Source organism: Elephas maximus, chromosome 7 (assembly GCF_024166365.1).
Source record: "Elephas maximus indicus isolate mEleMax1 chromosome 7, mEleMax1 primary haplotype, whole genome shotgun sequence".
Taxonomy (NCBI): Eukaryota; Metazoa; Chordata; class Mammalia; order Proboscidea; family Elephantidae; genus Elephas; species Elephas maximus.
Window position 1 is genome coordinate 120,992,222 of NC_064825.1, and position 24,419 is coordinate 121,016,640.

The window sequence follows — 24,419 nt, forward strand, 5'->3', positions numbered from 1 at the left end:
TCAGTTCCGACTCAGTGACCCTATAGGACGGAGTGGAACTGCCCCATAGAGTTTCCAAGGAGCGCCTGGTGGATTCAAACTGCCGACCTTTTGGTTAGCAGCCGTAGCTCTTAACCACTACACCACCGAGGTTTCCAATCAAGATATAAGACGGAAATAATACTTCTTAGGAGGGTTGAATAAGGTACTCTCCATCCCCTTTTCCTTTTGTCCTTTTAACTCTTCAAGTTGTGGTTTTATGAATTATCTTGATTTGAGTTTGATTAGGAGATTTAAGGTTTGAAGAAGAACAGATCTAAAATGTTCAGATTTCTGCATGGGCATGAGAGAAAGTGAAGAAGGGAAATGAGATGGGAATTCTAAAGGTGGGAGAAAGGACAATTGTTCTATGAAAAGTCTGACCTCTGATCAAACCCCTTGGTGTTTTATCAACTTCTTCTACAGCCTCTTTTCATTTCTTAATATACATACAGAAAAATACACGCTTTGGGGAGTGTACACTCCTGTGAGTTTTAACATGTGTATAGATTCTTGTAACCACCACCTGGTCACACCATCTTGTAAAAGGATACAGACAATTCCAACACGCCAAAGAAATTCCCCCCATGCTTTGTAATCTGACTCTTCCCCCGCCCCTAATCCCTGACACCACTTGTTCTCTGTACTATAAAACTAAAAGCCAAACCAGTTGCCATAGAGTGGATTCCAACTCATGGCAACCCCATGTGTGTCAGAGTAGAACAGCACCCTATAGAGTTTTCAACTTTTAGAAGTAGATTGCCGGGCATTTCTTCCGAAGCACCTTGAGTTGCCATCTTTTTGGTTAGTAGCCAAGTGCTTAACCATTTGTACTACCCAGGAACTCCTGCTCTGTTCTATAACCTATTGTTATTGAGTCGATCCTGACTCATAGAGACCCCATGGAATGGAGTAGGACTGCCCCATAAGGTTTCCAAGGCTGTAAATTTTTAAAGAAGCAGACTGTCACATCTTTCAGACAGCCATAGTTTCAGCTTCCCTCTTGCCACTATCTGGATCATTCCATGATTGTTCTTTCTAGTGCTGACATCTCTCAGGGGTCTAAATCTGCAAATCAAACTGCTGGACACAGGCCCCTCAAACTCGTTAAAAACCAAAGCACTGTGACTCCCCAGAACCACCACCCAGATCTTACTCTTCCCTGCCCTCTCTGTTCTGCTCACAGCCCCACCAACCACACAGCTTTCCAAACTAAAATACCTGGAGACATTTTGTTCGCTCATTTCTCCTCATCCCCCCTGTGGAATCAGTGGTTTTCCTCAAATGTGACCCCTCTTCTCCAGTTTTTCATTTCTTTTCTTTCTCTCCCATCTTTTTCTTTCAATAGTGTTATTATCATTGTTGTTAGTTGCTGAAGAGTTGACTCTGACTCATGACAACCGCATATATAACAGAACAAAATGTTGACAGTCCTATGCAGGGCTTTGAATTGGGCCCCTTGCTGAAGGTGGAAATGCACATTCTAAGCAAGGGGTTGAACGCTAATGAACTGGTTCAGAGCCCTGGTCCTATGCCATTCTCATGATCATTGGTATGTTTGAGTCCAACTATGGTTATTATGGTAGCTAACTTTATCCCCCACTTTATCACCTGGATTTTGTTATTCCAGGGACTGTTCACCTTATCCTCTGATAGAAAATAGAGTGGGATCAGATCATCTCTACCCAGGCAGAGATTAAACTGATTTGAAACCGAGCTGCAGAATTTTAAGTCTGTCTACCTCTGGTGAGCTCTTCATGTAGAGTGTAGCTCTCCAAGGGGTCCCAACTGAGGGCTTGGGGTGTTTGCTAGTGTTCCCTCCCTTATCAAATCCTGAAAACGAACGTTATCTCCTGAGCACTGTAAGCCTACGGGAAACTCAGCTCCACTTTCATTGACTTATCGGTTAGTTCTTAGCCTCTTGCATTGTGCCGTTTAAGAGGAGAAAACAGCTCTGTATAGAGCTCATTTTTCTGCACCTCCCTTCTTTTCTGTGAATTTAAGCTTTGACTTCCTTGCCAGATATGAACACCAATTTCCAGCCCTAGGAGATTGCCAAAAGTTCTGGCTTTTCTGCCTCTTAGTCGCAGCCCTCTGCCTGGGCCCTTTACTCAGATTCTGCCATGCAAAGGGCCAGAGAGTATATCACTCACATGTGCTGGTGAAAGGGACACCAACATCGCTGAGCTCAGTGGTGGCTTCCTCCCAAACTCAGGGCTGGCAGTGGTACAGGCCGTTGCAGAACTAGGCTCATTGATAGCAACGGGGATGACAGAACATAAAACAGAAGCCAGGAGAGGTGCTGAGCCTTCAGAACAGGTGGATGCAATTATTGTAATGAGTGGCTAGGTTGAGTGGTAGTCAAGGGGGTCTGACCTACACAGAGTTATGGAGATGGCTATCAGAACACAGTGCTGTTGTTGTTGTTGTTAGGTGCCATGGAGTCAGTTCCGATTCATAGCGATACAATAGAACGAAACACTGCCTGGTCCTGTGCCATCCTTACAATCATTGTCATGTTTGAGCTCATTGTTGCAGCCACTGTGTCAGTCCACCTCATGGAGGGTCTTCCTCTTTTCCGCTGACCCTGTACTCTGCCAAGCATGATGTCCTTCTCTAGGGACTGATCCCGCCGCCCCCCCCCCCCCCAACATGTCCAAAGTATGTAAGAAGCAGTCTTGCCATCCTTGCTTCTAAGGAGCATTCTGGTTGTATTTCTTCCAAGACAAGCTTGTTCATTCTCCTGGCGGTCCGCAGTATATTCAATATTCTTCACCAACACCACAATTCAGTGGTGTCAATTCTTCTTCGGTCTTCCTTATTCATTGTCTAGCTTTCTCATGCATATGAGGTGATTGAAAACACTGGCTTAGGTCAAGTGCACCTTAGTCTTCAAGGTGACACCTTTGCTTTTAAAAACTTTAAAGAGATCTTTTGCAGCAGATTTGCCCAGTGCAATGCATCTTTTGATTTCTTGCCACTGGGTCTAATCACCTGTTACTCATTTTGCTCAGTTCCCAGGACATAATTGGAGTCCCTGGGTGGCACAGACCGTTAAGCCCTTGGCTGCTAACTGAAAGGTTAGCAATTGGGGTCTACCCAGTGGTCTCTCAGCAGAAAGGCCTGACTACTTCAGGAAAATCAGCCACTGAAAACGCTATTGAACACAGTTCTACTGTGACACACGTGGGATCACCATGCGTCAGAGTTAACTCCACAGCAACTGTTTTTAAAATATATAATTAGAGCCCTTGAAGCCAAAAAGAATTAATGCATTTGAATTATGGTGTTGGAGAAGAATACTGAGTATACCATGGATTTCCCGAAGAATGAACCACTCTGTCTTGGGAGAAGTACAAACAGAATGCGCCTAAGAAGTGAGGATGGCAAGACTACATCTCAAGTACTTTGGACATGTTATCAGGAGGGACCAGTCCCTGGAGAAGGACATCATACTTGGTAAAGTAGAGGATCAGTGAAGAAGAGGAAGACCCTTGATGGACTGGATTGACATAGTGGCTGCAACGATGGGCTCAAACATAGCAGGACCAGGCAGCCTTTTGTTCTGTTCTACACAGGGTTGCTATGAGTTGGATCGGAATCAACTCAATGGCGCCTAACAACAACAATAAGCCAAGATGGTAACTCAAAAACTATTGCATCCCAAGTTGGGGGAGGGGGAGATTAGTGCCAATATAAGGATCTAAAGGACACAAGAATGGTGGCCTCTGTCATATATGCATTTAATTCACCAGTCTGGCTCCTGCAGAAACCAAGTAACTTATGGACAAAGTCAATGGAGTACCACAAAGTCAACCAAGTGATAGACCCAACTTCAGGCCCCCGGTCCAGATGCAGTATCTTTGCTAGAGCAAATTAATACAGCCTCAGGTACATGGTATATGGCCATTGATTGGATGAGTGTGTTCTTTTTCTGTCACTCCCATGGGAAGGACAGTAGATTATACTTATAGTTTTACCCCAGGACCATATTAACTCTACCTCCTTCTCTCCTGATGTAGATAGGAGAGGTCTGGACTATCTGTACATCCTGCAGGGCATCACACTGAGGCTTCAGATGAGATCACAGCCTTGGCCAAAAAAAGTTTGCAATTTTGTAAGAGACTGTGAGACAGAGGCACCCAGCTAAGCTGCACATGCATTCCTGACCCACAGAAGCTGTGAGATAGTAAATGTTCATCTTTCAAAGCCACTAAGTTTGGGGTAGTTTGTTATGTAGCAATAGATAGCTAACACACAGATTAGGAATTAGCCTTATATAAAGTCTAGCTTTCACAAATATAAGGAATTAACTCCAAGGACCTCTACTAAACACTGTTTTGTAAGTGTAGTTACAGCTACTCTGCTTTTTTTTTTTTTAAACCACTAATCACATTTCTGAAAGTATGATTTTTAACAATTGAACAGCTTTTGAAGTGTTCAGGCAGTCTTTATTCCAATCAATCTTAATTAGTGAGGTTTTCTTATGGCCACCATATTGCCTAAATTATAAACTGGGACACATTGTTTGATCAAGAGGCAGTTTGGGAGATGTAGTTCGGATACTAAAATGGAATGTCTGGGATTTTCAGAGGTTTATGGTACAGATTATTTGAAATTAAGATTGTCTTGGAAAATCTAAGAAGTTTATATCTACGTAGATAAGTAATTATTCTATTAAATGTATAATTACAAGTTATTGTCTTCAAATGGGTTGTGATGAATTATAAATTATCATAGCCAAGTGCTTATCAAAATAGTTTATAACCATAACTGATTACTAATGTCAAGTCATTGATATAGTCCCTTCCTCTTACAAATAAATCAGGCCATATACAAACCCTCTCATGTGTCATCAGGCATTTTGCTTTGCTTTAATACTCTGCCGTGTTTGACATGTTTAACATGGCAGATACAAGAAGACCAGATACAAAATCAGGCTGGACATAGGTAGAAGCCAGTTTCTCCCTGCTTCCCATTCATCCTCCAGATGGCCTGGCTAGCATTTGTTAAGAGCCCTTTTATCTGGGTTAAGCTTTTTCCACTTGGGAATTCCTGGCTTAGCTGGTCATCTCTCCATGACTTCCAGCATCCTACTGAATCATTACTATTGGTTTCTAGATGCATACTTAACCCAGACCACAAGAAAGTCTCCCGAGTCTTCTTACTCTTGGGCTCATGATTGGGAGTAAAAGTAGTTCACTACAATTTTAGATCACCTCTTCTTCAATTCTACCTTTGTTTTTCTTCTAGAATATTCTATCCTTGTTTTCTCCCTTCTCTTCTTTCTCATGAGTCACTTTAACATTGCCACATATCTTGCCTCTTATATAAACTCACCATCTTTGTGTCATACAATGTATAATAGAATAGGCGTAGTTTTTTGGGGCCAGCCAGAGGAATTTTTGAATATTGGTTCCCCCTCTGACTAGATGTGTAATCTTGGACAGACTGCTTAAATTCTCTAAGCCTTGTAATTTGTAATAATGGCTCTAACCAAAACAAAACTAAACCCATTGCCTTCGAGTTGATTCTGACTGACAGTGACCCTACAGGAGAGTAGGACTGACCCATAAGGTTTATAAGGCTATAAATCTTTGTGAAAGCAGACTGCCACATCTTTCTCCCATAGACATGAGCAGCTGGTGAGTTCAAATCATGACCTTTCAGTTAGCAGCTGAGCTTTTTAACCACTGCACCACAACCAGGGCTCCTTATAATAGCTCTAAACAAAAAAAAAAACCCGTTGCAGTTGAATCAATTCTGGCTCATAGCAGACCCTATAATAGCTCTGAGATTATTGTTGTTAGGTGCCCTCAAGTCAGTTCCAACTCATAGTGACCCTATGCACAACAGAACAAAACACCGCCTGGTACTGCGCCATCTTCACAATCGTTTCTATGCTTGAGCCCATTGTTGCAGCCGTGGTGTCAATCCATTTTGTGGAGGGTTTTCCTCTTTTTCACTAGCGCTCTACTTTACCAAGCATGATGTTCTTCTCCAGGGGCTGATCCCTCCTGATAACATGACCAAAGTATGTGAGACGTAGTCTCAACATTCTTCTAAGGAGCATTCTGTTTGTACTTACTCTAAGACAGATTTGTTCCTTCTTTTGGCAGTGCATGATATATTCAATATTCTTTGCACACACCACAAATCAAAGGCATCAATTCTTCTTTGGTCTTCCTTATTCATCGTCCAGCTTTCCCACACATATGAGGTGACTGAAAACACCATGGCTTGAGTCAGGTGCACCTTAATCCACAAGGTGACATCTTTGGTTTTCAACACTTTAAAGAGGTTTCAGTTGAGCTTCCACACCAAGACAGATTAGGAAGAAGGACCTGTCCGTCTACTTCTGAAAAGAATTAGCCAGTGAAAACCTTATAAATAACAGTGGAACACTGTTTGATATAGTGCCCGAAGATTAGCCCTTTAGGTTGGAAGTCATTCAAAATATGACTGGGGAAGAGCTGCTTCCTCAAAGTGGAGTCGACCTTAATGATGTGGATGGAGTCAAGCTTTCAAGACCTTCATTTGCTGATGTGGCATGACTCAAAATGTGAAGAAACAGCTGCAAACATCCTTTAACAACCAGAAAGTGGAATGTATGAAGTATGAATCTAGTAAAATTGGAAAATGTCAAAAATAAAATGGAACACATAAACATCCATATCCTAGGCATTGTTGTTGTTAGGTGCCATCGAGTCAGTTTTGACTCATAGCGACCCTATGTACAACAGAACGAAACACTGCCTGGCTCTACACCATCCTCACAATCGTTGTTATACTTGAGCCCATTGTAGCAGCGACTGTGTCAATCCATCTTGTTGAAGGTCTTCCTCTTTTTCGCTGGCCCTCTACTTTGCCAAGCAGATGTCCTTCTCCAGCGACTGATCCCTCCTGACAACATGTCCAAAGTATGTGAAATTTAGTCTTGCCATCTGACTTAGTCATCTAGTGCTGCTATAACAGAAACACCACAAGTGGATGGCTTTAACAAAGAGAAATTTATTCTCTCACAGTCCAGTAGGCTATAAGTCCAAATTCGGGGTGTTAGCTCCAGGAGCAGTCTTTCTCTGTCGGCTCTGGAGGAAGGTCCTCGTCATCAGTCTTTCCGTGATATGGCAGCATCTCAGCACAACAGGTCCAAAGGATGTGCTCTGCTCCCTGTGCTAATTTCTTGGTGGTATGAGGTTCTCAACTCTCTACTTGCTTCCCTTTCCTTTTATCTCTTGAGAGAAAAAAGGTGGTGCAGGCCACACCCCAAGGAAACTCCCTTCACGCTGGATCAGGGAAGTGGTCTGAGCAAAGGGTGTTACATCCCACCTTAATCCTTTTTAACCACAGGCAGAGATTATGATTTATAACTCATAGGAAAATCACAAAATGGAGGGGAATCACACATGGCCTAACCAGGTTAATACACACATTTTTGGGGGGACATAATTCAATCCATAATACCACCCTTGCTTCTAAGGAACATCCTGGTTGTACTTCTCCCAAGACAGATTTGTTCATTCTTTTGGCAGTCCGTGGTATATTCAATATTCTTCACCAACACCATAATTCAAAAACGTCAATTCTTCTTTGATCTTCCTTATTCATGGTTCAGCTTTCACATGCGTGTGAGGGGATTGAAAACACCATTGCTTGGGTCAGGTGCACCTTAGTATTCAAGGTGACATCTTTGCTTTTTAACACTTTAAAGAGGTCTTTTGCAGCAGATTTGCCCAGTGCAATGCATCTTTTGATTTCTTGACTGCTGCTTCCATGGGTGCTGATAATGTATCCAAGTGAAATGAAATCATTGACTACTTCAATCTTTTCTCCGTCTATCGTGATGTTGCTTATTGGTCCAGTTGTGAGGATTTTTCTTTTCTTTATGTTGAGGTGTTATCCATACTGAAGGCTGTGGTCTTTGATCTTCATCAGTAAGTGTCTCAAGTCCTCTTCACTTTCAGCAAGCAAGGTTGTCTTATCTGGATATCACAGGTTGTTAACAAATCTTTCTCCAATCCTGATGCCCCATTCTTCTTCATATAGTCCAGCTTCTGGGATTATTTGCTCAACACGGAGATTGAACACGTATGGTGAAATGATACAACCCTGACACATACCTTTCCTGACTTTAAACCATGCAGTATCCCCTTATTCTGTTTGCAGTATTTCTCAAGCTGAAAGAACTGAAGAGGAAATTCAAGCCTTGAGTTGTAATACTGAAGAATTCTACGGGAAAATATTAAATGATGCAGGAAGCATCAAGAAAAGAGGGAAGGAATAGACAGAGTCACCGTACCAAAAAGAATTGGTTGATGTTCAACCATTTCAGGTGGTAGCATATGATCAGGAGCTGATGGTACTGAAGGAAGAAATCCAAGCTGCACTGAAGGCACTGGCAAAAAACAAGGGTCCAGGAACTGATGGAATACTAGTTGAGATGTTTCAACAAACAGGTGCAGCACTGGAAGTGCTCACCCATCCAGGCCAAGAAATTTGGAGGATAAATACCTAGCCAACCAACTAGAAGAGATCCATATTTATGCCTATTCCCAAGGAAGATGATCCAACAGAATGTGGAAATTTTAATAGCTCTAAGCAGGATTAATTAAGGTATCCTTAACTCCTTTTCCTTTTGACCATCAAACGCTGGTATTCAATGTTTTAATGAATCTTTAATGAGATTGGCCTTAGGGAGAGGCTGACTAGAGATTCTGGAGGTAGTTCTGGGAGTTTGCTGGACCAGATGTGACCAGCAAGAACAAAGCTGAGAGATATCTTTGAACCTGGTGCTTTTGGAGGCTAGGAGAAGAGCAGATCTGATACTTTCTTTTGTTTTGTGTCTTGAACTCTGGGGTTGGAGTTGGAAGGATAAGTGTAGAGGGATGAAAAAGGGATGGAAAATACTCAGGATGGGAGAATCTAAAAACGGAACCTGAACTCACTGCTCTCAAATCAATTCCGACTCATAGTGATCCTGTAGGACAGAGTAGAACTGCCCCATAGGATTTCCAAGGAGCACCCGGTAGATTCAAACTGCCAACCTTTTGATTAGCAGCCCAACTCTTTACCACTACACCATCAGGGTTTCCAATGGGAGAATGGACATCTGTAACAGAAGGAAGGGGGAGAAAGGAAAGTAAGAAGGGAGGGAGGGAGGGAGGGAGGTAGAAAGGGAGGGAGGAAAGGAAGGAAGGATGGAAGGAAGGAAGGAGGGAGGGAGAGAGGGAAGGAGGGAAGGAAGGAGTCCGACTTTCCAAAACATGAAAAAGATCACATAATATTTTGAAAGAAAATGCTTTTCTAAAAAATACTCATAACCTCACTTTCTAACACATAATCTATTTTTATTTTTCCATATTCTATCCTGGACTTTGTATGAATTCAGTGTTGTATATGGTTGAAAACTCAGCAAAACAAAATTTGGATTTCATGGCGAGATTAACCTATAATCCTGGTTTCAACCTGTCCTTTTAGTCAGAATTCACCCGCTGTAGACTAATGTCCACGTTAACTATTAATGACTGAAACAGCCAAGTTTAACGTGTGTCTGCCTTGTCCCATTATTCTGGTCTTAGAAAAGCTGCAGAATAAATCCCTTTGGCAAGTCTTTTTGACTCTAGCAGTGTTAAATTGGCCATAAAAATCATATTTTCTCTATGCATAGACAATATAAATCCATCATTCTCCAAATTGCTGCATCCCTTTGTACTACTGGGTGTTGGAAGAGGTTGGAGTCCAGCAACAGTAACTAGTGTGCCACCATTCGCCTGCACACGAGTCGCTTTGGGCCAGCAGAGGGCGGACGAGCTCCAGATTCCGGGCCGGAGGAACCCGGGGGCGTGGCCTCTGCATCCTTGACGGACAGCTGAGAATGCCGACGAGGATGAGGTAATAGGAGTGGTGAGCGAAGGGACGTGAGGGTGTGCGCGCGTGTGTGAGACCGTGTGCGCGCCCGCCGGGGACACTGCGTGTCTTGGAGCTCGTGCTGTGGACCTTGATATCGCTACTGCATTAAAAAAAAGAAAATCCCATTTCGGGGAGGAAGGTGTAAAATTGCAGCCCGGCGGCAGCGCGGTCCTAGGGTCCAAATCATGGCAGGTGACTCCGCAGCAGCAAGGGACAGGGGAACCCCGACTGCACGCGGATTGGCCGTAGCGCCCCTCCCGGGAGGGCCGGTTCATTCTGGAAGCTACTGAGCAGAGCCTCAGGGAGGAGGAGCTCTCGCTCAGGCGGCGACAGCCTTTGGAGCAGCGAAGGGGTGGGGAGGGAGGGGAGCAAGGGGAGGGGACGGAGCGTGCCACTCCGAGAGCGGCCGTGCTGCGGATCCCACCCCGGCGTCTGCAGAGCCCGAGGCGCAACTGGTGCGAGGGCTCGTCCCCGCCCGCCGGCACCTAGCCCGCGCCGCCGGGAGCTTTGCACGGCGGGGCCTTTTTGCCGCGAGCCGGGCATTTGCATGAAGCGCCGGGACTCCTCGGAGCAGCAGCAACAGGGGCGGCGGCGGCCGGACCCCGGTGGATGCGCGGTGGCATTAGCGACGCGGATGGGCCAGAGCTGAGGCTGCCCGGCTCGGCAGGTCACGGGGTGGGGGGCGCGGTCGAGGCCCGCAGGCGGCGGCGCCGGAGGAGGCGGAGGAGGGCGGGCGCGCTGGGTCCGGGAGGCGGGCAGCGCCGCGCCGCCGCCGTCGCCGCAGCCCGGGGCTCGCCATGCTCCTGGCCTCGGCCGTGGTGGTCTGGGAATGGCTGAACGAGCACGGCCGCTGGCGGCCCTACAGCCCGGCAGTAAGCCACCACATCGAGGCGGTGGTGCGCGCTGGCCCCCGCGCCGGGGGCAGCGTGGTGCTGGGTCAGGTGGACAGCCGTCTGGCGCCCTACATCATCGACCTGCAGTCCATGAACCAGTTCCGCCAGGACACCGGTGAGCTGTCGCCCCTGTTCCCGTGAGCCCACCTTCCTCCCTGACCCGGATTTCCAGCCTCAGCTGCCCGCCGGCCACCCAGTCGGCACCCTGTTGCAGTGGGGTTACTAAAAGGTGGCAGGGGGCCGCTTGGTTCTTCTTAAGTAACCCCCCCACCCCGTAAACGTACAACCACGTAGTATTAGTGTTCAACCCAGCTTCAATCTAGTCCCTCAACACCCCGTTCCACGCCCCCTTTGCTGCGCCTGCGGGCTGGAAGTCCGCCTGTGTAGACATTCCGGGCCACACCAGCGCACCAGCCATACCAGCTGCTCTCAAAGGCACTCATCCAGCACTCCTGGGCTGACCCCACTTTGCCTCAGGCCTGTCATATATGCCCCCCGTCCCCCCCCCCCCCCCCACTGCCTTTGCCGCTCCCTGTCGAATGTGGGGAAAGAAGTGATTCCCCAGGGGATTCTAGCCATGGACGAGTTTGGGAAGGGCCGGGGCCTTCCCGGAAGGAGAGGCTGGCTTTCGCGGGATTCGGGGGATGGAATACCCTACCCTTGGTGTGGCTGCCCGTGCACTCTGAGTGCTGAAGCAACAGGCCAGAGATGGAGAGAGGAAGAGGAGGAGGGGGCTTGGGAATGCCAGGCGGTGAAGCAGCTCTCTTTGTCCAGGAGGAGGCAGCGGATTCCTAAAGAGAAGCTATCCCTGGGCTTCCTCCTGAAACCGTGTCCTCTGAGGGAAAGACATGCTAGCTTCCCAGAAAGCTAAACTCTCTTTTTATGAGAATCAGGTTGCTGCTGTGGCCACCGCAGCCCTGCCTATGAGCTGACCAGCCTTTCCAGGTCAGGGGGAGGAAAGGAGCGTACAGGATGCGGTCAGGGTGGCAGGGGGCCACTGGAGGGGCGAGCAGGGCAAAGCTGGATCACTTTGTTTGATTGACCCAGTATATAGAGGCTTCGATGACTACCCAGAACAACTGCTCTCTCTCTCCCTAGGCATCTCTTCAGTGAGCCAGGCAGGCAGGGTGGGGGAGGATTCTAGAATTCTGCCTGGGCTTTCTGCAGAGGCACAGTGTAACCAGGGAGCCTGGAGAGGCAGGTGTGGTGGGGAGGGAGCAGAGAGATAACTGGGAGAGTCCCAGAGGGTCAGAGAACAGCTGTTTGAGCGTCTCAGCCTCTTCAGAAAGCCCCTACATCCTGTGTGCTAATTGGGATTGTCATGGGAAAAAGGCATCCTTCCACCCTTGGTCTCCATCCTTTAGTCATAACTCTCAGCAACCCCTCTGCCAAGGACTTTGCAGACACTGTCCGCTTGAGTAAGGCTTTCTGGAGAAAGGCTTTCTGGGAAACGCTTCTCAGAAGTGTTAGCATCTGGAGGGGCTTAAGCCTTGGTGGGAAAGGAAGGGATGGGGCTGAGGGAGACTGTGGGGAGGAAGGAGGAATGTGGGGAGATTGAGAAAGAGGATTAAGTGTGGCTGAGGGAGAGGGAGTGAATGTGAATTGTGCAATTTGGATAGAGGTTGGAGGTGAAGGTGGAGGCGTCAGATGGGGGCGGAGATGTGTGTGTATGTGTATGCATGGGCACACATGTGCTTGTGCCTGTGTGTGAGCTGGGAAGCTGAGGCGAGGAGGTGGGACCAAGGAGACCAGCAGTTCAGACACCTGACAGGGAATTCCAGTCCTGCTCAAAATAGACCAGCAGGTGTTAGCTTTTCTATTTCAGACCAAATCTCTGCAGCAAATGGAGAACCACCCTGCGGACATAAAGGCCCCAGTCCCTCGCCAATATTTGGGAAGGATGAAGGCTTAATCTGTGTTTGGGGGGAAATTAAAAGGGTCATGGAGTCCCTGAGAGGGGCAAACAGTTAGGTGCTTGGCTACTAACCTAAAGATTGGAGGTCCAAGTCCACCCAGAGGTGCCTCAGAAGAGAGGCCTGGTGATATATTTCCCGAAAAAAATCAGCCATTAAAAACCCTCTGGAGCACAGTTTTCTTTTGACACACGTGGGGGCGCCATGAGTCAGAATCAATTCGACAGTAACTGATTTTTTTCGAAGGGTGGTGATACGCAGGAAGGGTCATGGTATGAAGGACCCTTTCGGCAACAAGCGAAGTTCTAGAGAAAATCGGGCCGAAGGACAGATGCTACTTCCCCCAGGTCTGACTGCTGTTACTTGAGGAGCGGGCTGACTGACCATGGCTTGCGGTCAGCAGTTTAGTCAGAGGCTGAGGCTTCTCAGATTTTAAAACAGAGGCAGAAAACTGGCCCTGAGATCATTTTAAAGACACCCTCAGGGTGTTTTTTACATTCTTGTTTTTCTTTGAGATGCACTTGATATGTGCTTATCTTTCTTTGGGTGCTTTCGTTTCATCTACTCATTCCTGTGGCCTGTCAGTCAGCACGTACTGATCACCTCCCCCACTCTGTGCCAGGTCCTGTGCTGGGCGCTTAAGGCCCTGGGCTTAGTTCCCAGGAATGCTGGTCTGTTGGGGAGCTTGTCCAGTTAGAATAGGCCTATCTTCCGGGTGCTGGGCTCTGAACCCCTCCTCTCCCTTCTCCTCCAGCATACACACAGCTCCTCTGAATATAGCTCATTGACGAGGCTGTGACAGGGTCGGAACTTTAAACCACCAGTTCCCAGACAAACTCAGCCAAGCCCTGGCAATGTTTAATTAAATTACCCACCGACTCCAAGCCACAATTTAAAGTTGGGAACCAGAAATGTCCAGGAAACAAAGCAGAGCTGAAGTCCCCTGCCCAGAGGCAGTTCCTCTCCGTTTTTGTTGCCTTTGGTATGTGGAGACATTTCCTGACACGGGAGCTTTGTCTTCTTAGAAGTTGCCTCCTTGCTGCCCAGTCCTGGTCTCTCTACTCCCCTGGGCACGTGACCTCATCTAGCCCGTCTCCAGGGAGATGGCTGGGATGGCTTTAGACACTGACCTCCTGCCAGTGCCTGCCCTTGGGCCTCTCCTTCCCCTGGCCTCCTCAGAGTCTGGGTTCATTTGCATTCTATGCTTGTCTCCTCTAGGCATTTGAGGCTAGAAAATCCGGAAGAAGGGAAGGGATGGGCATGGGCTGCTTTGAAAGCCTTGATTGGGGGTCCTTTCTACCAGCCTTCATCTTCAGCATCACTTTCCCCTGTTTCTTCCAACACACCTGATTGCTGCCATTGCCAGGGTCCCAGCAGGCTGGAAGTGGAGACGTGACCTGGCCTCTGACCCTGGACTCACTGGCTTACTAGGTGACCTTGAGCAAGTTCCTTGGTTGCTGAGGCCTCATTTTCTCTGTGGAATGAAGAATACCCTTAAGATTCCTTTCAGTCCTTTTCTCCTGTCATGCCAGTGAGCAGGTGAATGGGTTTGGCCCCAACCCCAGTGATGTTGCTAATAAGAATCAGCATGGCATGACGGCAGGGTTCTTTCCAGCTCAGAGTTTCTGTGCAAGTTTTGCTTCCTTTATGGAGTCCCTGGGTAATGCAAATAGTTGAGAACTCAACTACTAGGTGACCACTCAGAGACACCTCGGAAGACAGGCCTGGCAATCTGCTTCTGAAAAGTCACAGCCTTAAAAATCCTATGGAGCAGTTCTACTCTGCAAGCATGGGGTGGCCACGAGTCAGCATTGACTCAACGGCAACTAACAACAACAAAACAACAGCAACAACATGTCTTTTGTATAGTGAGAAAGGTCAGATGGAGAGAGAGTGGGTCTGATTAAAGAGTTTGACAGCAGCGCCCGCCCCCATACTCTGCCCCACTCTGTGTGAGCACAGGAGTGGAGGGGCAGGTATCATGATGACCACAAGACAGTTACAGGGTCGAGGGTCAGCATGTGCCTGCATTGTGCCAAGCACACTGCTCACATTATCTTGTTTAATGCTCAAACAACCTTATGAAGAACCTATTGTCACTTGCATTTTATAGAAAAGGAAACAAGTTAGAAGAGATGAAGTTGTCCAAGGTTTAACGCTAGTAAATGGCAGAGCTTCATTCTATAAACAGCCACCCAACACCCGCCTGTTCGAGAGTTATAGCAGTAACAAATCATCCACATCTTTGCCCTCATGGAACATTCTAGCAGGGGGAGGGAGGTGCCCCTGAGAGCGACCTGGGGTTTCCTGACAGTGAAAGCTGTAGCAATGGTGCGTCACTTGAGCAGATGTGGGCGAAATGTCCCAGAGACCTCAGGTTGTGCCTAGAAGGTGTTGCTTCCCATTTTCCAGGAACTAGAACACCCTTGGTGTTTTGGGGTGTGGGTGTCAGAGTTGCTAGGAAAAAACAACATTCTTTCTCTTTGTTCCTGTGAACATCCTGTATGCCCATCCTATTAAGAGACTTTTGGGTCACTGCGCCTTAGGACCAGATGGAATTTCCTCAGATCATTTGGTTCATGGTCCTGCTTCTAGAAGGGTCTGTGACTAGCTCATTCCAAACAGGCTGGTCTCTGAAAATAATTAGAGAATGAATGAAACCCCACCATCTCTCTTGTCTCAAAGGTCGGTTCTGAGGTCTTCTTGCTATCTCTACCTTCCTGCCTTGTGGGCCTGCTCCAGCTCCTCTCAGGCTGAACTTAACTCTAGAACATTACCTCCAAAAAAGCAGCTCTTACCCTTGACACCCCACTGTCTGTTCGCAGTTGCTTGTGGTCAAAGCCTCAGAATTCTTTGTCTCATTCTGTCATTCAGAGTCTTATTTGGGTGTCTAGCTACAGAGGAGCCCTGGTGGCACAGTGGTTAAGAGCTTGGCTGCTAAACAGAAAGTCAGCAGCTTGGCAGTTCGAATCCACCAGTCAGTCACTCCTTGGAAACCCCAAGGGGCAGTTCTCTGTCCTATATGGTTGCTGTGAGTCAGAATCGACTCAATGGCAACGGGTTTTGTTATTGTTTTTTTGGTTTACTAGCTACAGGTGCATAGACCGTGTGGGCCAGCAGCTCAAACTTTAGCATGCATGATGAAAACCCAGGACAGCTGTTCACATGCAGATTCCCAGGTCCAGGCCCCGGAGAAGCTGGCCCATAGGTGTAGAATGCATTGCTGATCTGTACCCCAGGAGATTCTAAAGCAGGTGATCCTTGAACTTCACTTTGGAAGCATCAGCTACTCATTGTCAGGCCTTACCCATTTCCTCTCAGAAGGGTCTCTCCAGTCTGTCACCTCATTTTCATGTTTACTGCCAGCACCCTCATTACTTCTCACCTGGTCGTGTCACTTCTCTGCTTAACAAACTTTGCTGGCTGCTCACTGCCTACAAATTAAACCCACCACAGCCTGGCATTTCACACTGGTGGTTTAGTGATAGAATTTTCACTTTCCATGCCAGAGACCCAGGTTCAAGTCCCAGCCAGTGCTTCTCATGTGTGCCACTACCCATCTGTCAGTGAAGGCTTACATGTTGCTATGTGCTGAACAGGCTTCATTGAAGCTTCCAGACTAAAATGGACTAGGCATCAAGGCCTGGTGATCTACTTCAGCCAATGAAAACCTATGGATGATAACAGTCCAATCCTCAACCCCTCATGGGGATGGAGGAGGACTAGGTAGCGTTTCCCCCATCGTGCATGGGGTTGCCATGAGTCCTGGGCTCACTCAACAGCAGCTAACGACAACTTGCCCTTGCTCTAGCATACCTTTCTGGCTTTATTTTCCTCTACTCCTGCCAAACAGATGACCCTTTTGGCCTCATGCATTCCCTCGTAGTTCTCTGACCCCTTCCCTCACTATCCACCAGGTCCCTTCTGAAACACTGTCTTGTGTCATTTTTGCCTATTGAAATTCTTATCCTTCAAGTCCTGTGCCGTTTGTCAACCATTTCTTGGAATGTTCTCCAAACCCTCCTTACTTCATTTATTCAGTTGATATTTATTGAACCCCTGGGACACAGCAGGTGCTCCGGATATAGCACTGAGCAAAAACCTTGATGTCCATTCTCATGAGACTGTTAGTGAGGGAGACAGACATTGATCAAATTAGCCACACAAATACGTGTGTAATTGCACATTAAGATAAGCGCAGTAAGGATTAGCAAAAATTCAGAATCAGTTAAGGGTGATAGTTGAAAAACATACCAAAAAGAAAGAAAATCCCGTTGCTGTCAAGTTGATTCTGACCCTGTAGGACAGCATAGAACTGCTCCCTAGTGTTTCCAAGGAGCAACTAGTGGATTTGAACTGCCAACCTTCTGATTAGCAGCTGAGCTCTTAACCAGTGAGCCACCAGGCCTCCTGAACAACATGAAGAACGTAATTAATGTCACTGAACTATACATGTGAAGACTTGAAATGGCAGATGTTTTGTTACCTATGTATTTGTTGTTGGGTGCTGTCCAGTCGATTTTCAATTCATAGCAACCCCATGGGAGAGAATAGAACTGCTCCCATGAGTTTTCTTGGCTATAATCTTTATAGAAGCAGATCACCAAGTCTCTCCCTTTCAGTTAGCAGCTGAGTGCCTAACCATCACACCACTAGGGCTCCTTATCTATATAATTGCCACAATAATAATAAAAGAATAGGAGCTAGAATTTGACTGCTCACGGCAGCCCAAAGAGTCTTCCTTGAGAATGAGCCAATATCTGAAGGAAGGATGAGAGGGAAAAAGAAGCCAGTAGGTTTGTGGGGAGGGACCAGCTTTGTGAAAAGCCCCAGAATTGGAGAAGCTTGGTGAGAGTGAGAGACTGAAGAAGGTCCTTGTGGCAGAAACGTAGGCAGAGTGTGTTGAGGTGTGAGGAGGAAGGGTGATGCAAGATAAGGGGGTTGCAGGGGTTGGTGGATGGTCAGGACTTTGGCCCTTACCTAAGGGGAAGTTAGGGAAGGTATTTATAAGCAGGGAGGGGATATGGTCAGATTTCCTGCCAACATGGTGTTTTGTTGGTACTCTTTTTGGTGCATATTCTGTCTCATAAATAGTCATTTGCACTCTTGGTTTCTGGCTCCTGTTTTAGACTGCGAGCTACTTGAGGAGGGCCTGAATCTCCGCTTTCCTGCCAGCAGCTGGTGGGTGCTCAGCAATATGTGACAAATGACGAAATGCCAAATAGCTGGAAGTCTTTAATCCATCCCAGTTTATGGAGCTCTCTAAGTCTCTAGCTGTCACAAGTAGTTTGCGCTTGACTACTAACCTAAAGGTTGGTGATTTGAACCCACCCAGTGTCACCACGGAAGAAAGGCCTAGTGACCTGCTTCCATAAAGATTGTTGTTGTTAGTTGCTGTCCAGTCAATTCTGACTCATGACGACCCCGTGTGTTACAGAGTAGAACCGTTGCATAGGGTTTTCTTGTCTATAATCTACAGTTGGCGCCTGACTGCTAACCAAAAGGTTGGCAGTTTGAACCCACCCAGCAGTATCACAGAAGAAAAGGCCTGGCGATCTGCTTCCGTTAAGATTACAGCCAAGGAAACCCTATGATTTTCCTCATGGGGTCACCATGAGTTGGAATTGACTTGATCGCAACCAGTTTTTTGGTCATTACTGCCAGGCCTGGGCTAGGCACTATAACAGAAAGAGCCACACAGTGGTACCCCTGTCATTTAGGACATTGAATGAGAAGTGCAGAAACACTGGCTCAGAGGGGCTACTTAGATCAGGAAATAGCAAGATACGCACCCTGGATTTCCTGAATTCCATCTCCTGAGGGTGGGGCCTGAATTTGGAGGCCATTTCAAGAAATGGATGACAAATGGCAGAGAAAGGGAATGATAAGGAGAATTTTAATGGGGAAAAATGGCCAAGGAGGACATTTTAATAGAAGAGTTCTAGTGAATGGTGGAGGGTGGGGTCAGAGAACTATGAGGGAATGTATGAGGGCAAAAGCGTCCTCTGTTTGGCAGAACCCCCCCCCCCGAAAAAACCCACTGCCCTTGAGTCGATTCTGGCTCATAGCGACCCTATAGGACAGAGTAGAACTGCCTTTGGCAGAAGTAGAAGAAAATATAGGGTATAGAGAAAGCTAAACCTAGAAAGGCATGCTGAAGCCCGGGCATCCCCAGGACTGACAACCTTATTGTGAAAAATGCTTTTTAATCATATTTGTGAGAATTGGTCAAGCGCATGGTCCCTGCCACCCTGAAGGGAATTTACAGTAGTGCCATTGAAGCTCCCAAACCTAATTTCCTCATCTCTAAAAGAAGTTTCATAGGGTAGCCGGGAAGATCAGATGGGATGGGCCATGTAAAGGTCCTTTCTAAGTCATGAAGATTGTGCAAAATGTGAGTTAGATGAACATACACACACACACACACCACATCCCTGAGGTAAACTTTCCCCACACGCCTCAATCCTGCCTGGACCTAGAATAAAAAATAGAATAATAATCACCAACTTTTAATGAGTGTTTGCCATGAGGCAGGTGCCATTTTAGCTCTTTGTATTCATTCTTTCCCTTTAATCCTCAAATCCACCCTGGAAATAGCTATCAGGGATCCAAATTTTGCATATGAGGAAACTGAGGCTTCATCGCATAACTGGAAGAGGGGAAACCACATGAGTGGAGCCAAAGCCTATACTCTCTGTTCCTCAGCAAGCTGGCTACTTAGAGAGGAGATGGAGGGAAGTCTTGCCTCCCCCTTCTCCCCTCCTCTGCTGCCCCCATGTACCCCTGCAGAGGTCCTGGTGCTGAATAGGGGATTGTTCTGCTTTCCCCTCCAAGTCTCTGAATGTTGATGTTTTGGGTCATTAAGGGGCTTGGAAATGGAGTGGGGAGCGGGTTACGACCCCAGCAAAGGCCTGAATAGCCATTGTTCCCTTTCTTCCCCCTTTGAATGGGATTCTGTCCCCATTCTGAGTGTCTCCCTCTGGGTTGGAGGAGGGAGTGGGTCAGAGGCCGGCAAGGGAGAGCCTTTTCCCACCACTTTGATCAATGGAGTTTAATCCAACAGTTACAGAGACACAGCATCCTCAGAGCCCTCCCCAGCTATCCCACCCTCTCTTGAGCCAGGCATCCTGAGCCTTGATGTTGATACCCATGAAGTGAGCCCTTCTTGGGGTGGGTCTGAATTTGGGTTTTGGGTGGGCTGGAGAGAAAGAGGCAACAGTTACAGGCTTATTCCTTTCTGTTCTGCTGGTTCCTTTCTGCATACCCTGGATAATCAATTATTCCTGTTTCCCATGGCCTCCTCTGTGGGGGACACCTGTGATAACCCTAACCTCTTCGCTGCCCCTTATGAGACTGTAGAAATTAAGACAATCCTATCTTTAGGAGAATTATTATTATTGTTTTTTCTACCACACCAATTGAGTCTGCTCAGTTGCCACCACCTCTGGGAAGTCTTCCAGGATGGAGGCAGAGTCTTCGCTTCTGTTCTCTAGGCTTTTCCTCCAAGGCCTTGGTTTGGGGGAGGTGCAATTTAGAGGAGGCAGGGAGAAGGGATATGGTATTTATGAGCACCTATGAGTCAGAATTGACTCCACAGCAGTGGGTTTGGTTTTGGTTGACTATGTGTCAGGAGCCCTGGTGGCACGATAGTTAAGCACGTGGATTCTAACCGAAAGGTTGGCAATTGAAACACACCAGCTGCTCTGTGGGAGAAAAGATCTGGCAGCCTGCTTCTGTAAAGATTACAGCCTTGCAAACCCTATGGGGCAGTTCTACTGTGTCATACAGGGTCACTGTGAGTTGGAATCGACTGGATGGCACACCACAACTATGTGTCCAGGGCTTTATATGCCTCAGTGCAGATAACAGGGCACACGTGAGATCCTGCACCTGGCATCTACAGACCTCTCAGTACATATTTGTTGAACGGATAAGTGACGTATTTAATCTTCACGAAAACCCGGTGAAGTAGCTACTATTCTCTTTCCCACCACGGAAAAAGAGGGTTCTATATTAGCTAGTGGAAACCCTGGTGGCATAGTGGTTAAGATCTATGGCTGCTAACCAAAAGATCGGCACTTTGAATACACCAGGCACTCTTTGGAAACCCTATGGGGCAGTTTACTGTGTCTGTAGGGTCACTATGACTCAGAATCAACTCGACAGCAATGTTTTTTTTTTTAATATTAGCTAATGGAGTCCCTGGGTGTTGCAAATGTTTAACACACTTGGCTGCTAACTGAAAAGTTGGAGGTTTGAGCCCACTCAGAGGCACCTTGGAAGAAAGACCTGGTGATCTACTTTAGTAAGATTGTTGTTAGTTGGTGTCGAGTTGATTTTGACTCATGGCAACCCCGTGTGTGCAGAGTAGAACTGCTCCATAGGGTTTTCAAGACTGGGACCTATTGGAAGCAGATTGTCAGGCCCGTTTTCTGAGGTGCCTTTGGGTGAGTTTGAACTGTCAGCCTTTCTCAGCTAGGAGTTGAGCGCTTAGCCATTTGCACCACCCAGGACTTCTCCCATAAAGATTATAGCCAAGAATACCCTACGGAGTGCAGTTCTGCTCTGACACACGTGGAGTCGCCATAAGGCAGGACTGACTTAACGGCAACAGGTTTAGTTGAGTTTTTTCTTCAGTAAGTGAGCAAACTTGGCGACAAATCAAGGTCTCTTGACTCAAAACTGGGAGATGCTGTTTCTAGTGCCTCGCACTGCCTCCCACATCCTTCATGTGTAACTGGTCGGCTCCACCCTTGTTTGCCTGTAGACTCCTTGAAGACAGGAATGAGTCTCACTCAGAGCTGATAGTCCAACAGGCAGCGTTGTGCCTGACTTGCACTAAACCAAAAAACCAAACCCATTGCTGTCAAGTCCATTTCGACTCATAGCGACCCTATAGGACAGGGTGGAACTGCCCTCTAGGGTTTCCAATGAGCAGCTGGTAGATTTGAGCTGTCAGTCTTTTGGTTAGCAGCCATAGTACTTAACCACTGTGCCACCAGGGCTCCACTAAAACCCCAAAACCAAACCCGTTGTCATTGAGTCAATCCCGACTCATAGCAACCCTATAGGACAGAGTAGAACTGCCCCATAGAGTTTCTAGGAAGTGCCTGGTGGATTCAAATTGCTGACCTTTTGGTTAGCAGGTGCAGCACTTAACCACACCACCACCAGGGTTTCCCCAGGGTTCCACTAGGACTTGTTTAATGTTTGCCTGTTAGTGTAACACAATCAAGTGTCATTGCATGCTATCTCTGACCCTCTACTCCATCCCACTCTGGCAGGGACCCTCCGTCCAGTTCGCCGCAACTACTACGACCCATCCTCGGCCCCTGGGAAGGGCGTGGTGTGGGAGTGGGAGAACGACAATGGTTCTTGGACGCCCTATGACATGGAAGTGGGCATCACCATCCAGCACGCCTATGAGAAGCAGCACCCCTGGATCGACCTCACCTCCATCGGCTTTAGCTATGTCATTGACTTCAACACCATGGGCCAGATCAACCGGCAGACCCAGCGCCAGCGCCGTGTCCGGCGACGTCTGGACCTCATCTACCCCATGGTCACAGGCGCCTTGCCCAAGACCCAGTCCTGGCCGGCCAGCACTGGCTCAGCCGCTTTGCCCCCCACCCTACCTTGCTCCTGCCCACAGTGTGTCCTGGTGATGAGTGTTAAGGCAGCCATGGTCAATGGGAGCACTGGGCCCCTGCAGCCCCCAGCAGCCCGCAAGAACGTGCCCCCATCTGGAGCAGTCAAGCTGCCCCCACCGCCAGGCCCTGGGGCCAAACCACTGGATGGCTCAGGCACCATCCGGCGCCCCGTGAAAACCGTCCCATCCCAGGTGAGCCGGCGACAAGCCTCTAGCACACAAGCTGGGATGACCGCGGGCTCTCCTACCAGCCCCCTAGGAGCCAACGGCAAGACCGGAAGAGTGGCCCTGGCAACTTTGAATCGTACCAACTTGCAGCGGCTGGCCATCGCCCAGTCCCGGGTCCTAATCGCCTCTGGGTAAGTGCTGGAGGGCTGCCCCTGAGCATTGCCTCATTGTGGACTTGTTAGTTGCTGTAGAGCCTAGCCCAGCTAGTGGCGACCCGTGTGTGCACAGTAGAACTGCTCCACAGGGTTTTCAAGGCTGTGACCTTTCGGAAGCAGATCACCAGGCCTGTCTTCCAAGGTGCCTCTGAGTGGGTTTGAACTGCCAACCTTTTGATTAGTAGTTCAGTGCATAGCCATTTGTGCCACCCAGGGACTCCATCACTGCAGACATACGGCATGTCTGATCTTCTAGGTTAGAGTTTAAGGAGAGTGGAACAGGAGTTAAGCTCTTTGTCTTGTGCAGCTCTGCTCTGACACCCATGGGGTCACCATGCGTTGGAATCGACTAAATGGCAACAGGTCTTGTCCTGAACTCCTGGCCACAGGTGAAAGAAGATGGCATGGTGTGCTGGATGAGGAAGGGTTTGATCTTTGGGGTCCAACCCCAAACCAGTTGCCATGGAGTCAGTTTCGATTCACGGTGACCCCATGTGTGTCAGAGTAGAGCTGTGCTCCATAGGGTTTTCAGTGGCTGATTTTTTGGAAGTCGATCTCCAGGCCTTTCTTCAGAGACACCTCTGGGTGAACTTGAACCACAGACTTTTCAGTTAGTCACCAAGTGCTTTAACCATTTGCACTACCCAGGGAACTCCTTGGGGTCCAACAGATCTGAGTTCTAATTGAGGCTTTGCCTATTACTAGCCATGTGATTTTGGGCAAACTCTTTAACACCATAGAGTCCTAACTTCCCCATTTGTAAAAATGTTGGCAATAATATGCGCGTTAGGGTTACTATGGGAATTAAAGATTATGCATACAAAGTAATAATTAAAAAGAAAAAAACCAAACCCACTGTCATTAAGTCGATTGTGACTCATAGCAACCCTAAAGGAAACTGTCCTATAGGGTTTCTAAGGCTGTAATCTTTATGGAAGCAGACTGCCACATCTTTCTCCCGAGGAGTTGCTGGTGGTTTGAACCATCGATCTTGCAGTTAGCAGTCGAGCACTTTAACCACTGTGCCACCAGGGCTCCTTAAGTAATAATAAAAAAAAGATGTTAATTGAGTTCCCACTGTATTCTAGTCCCTGAACTTTGCCTCTCCTTTTGACGTCTCTATGAAGTAGGCTTTGTTGTTGTTAGGAGCCGTCGAGTCGGTTCCGACTCACAGCAACCCTGTGCACAACAGAACGAAACACTGCCCGGTCCTGCGCCATCCTTACAAACGTTGTTATGCTTGAGCTCATTGTTGCAGCCATTGTGTCAATCCACCTCGTTGAGGGTCTTCCTCTTTTCCGCTGACCCTGTACTCTGCCAAGCATGATGTCCTTCTCCAGGGACTCATCCCTCCTGACAACATGTCCCAAGTATGTAAGACGCAGTCTCGCCACCCTTGCCTCTAAGGAGCATTCTGGCCCCACTTCTTCTAAGACAGATTTGTTCGTTCTTTTGGCAGTCCATGGTATATTCAGTATTCTTCGCCAACACCGCAATTCAAAGGCGTCAACTCTTCTTCGGTCTTCCTTATTCATTGCCCAGCTTTCACATACATATGATGCAATTGAAAATATCATGGCTTGAACCAGGTGCACGTTAGTCCTCAGGGTGACATCTTTGCTCTTCAACACTTTGAAGAGGTCCTTTGCAGCAG

At 47.6% G+C, this 24,419-nt stretch overlaps 1 protein-coding gene across 1 annotated transcript in view; it reads left to right on the plus strand.

Moving 5' to 3' along the window:
• The first annotated feature begins 10,675 nt into the window (after positions 1-10,675).
• DTX4 (deltex E3 ubiquitin ligase 4) overlaps positions 10,676-24,419 on the plus strand; it is a 42,191-nt gene continuing 28,447 nt past the window's right edge. The window contains exons 1-2 of the mRNA XM_049892044.1: positions 10,676-10,935; positions 22,018-22,741. Coding sequence (XP_049748001.1) covers positions 10,725-10,935; positions 22,018-22,741 — 935 coding nt within the window. The 5' untranslated portion in view covers positions 10,676-10,724. The remainder of the gene's footprint in view (positions 10,936-22,017; positions 22,742-24,419) is intronic.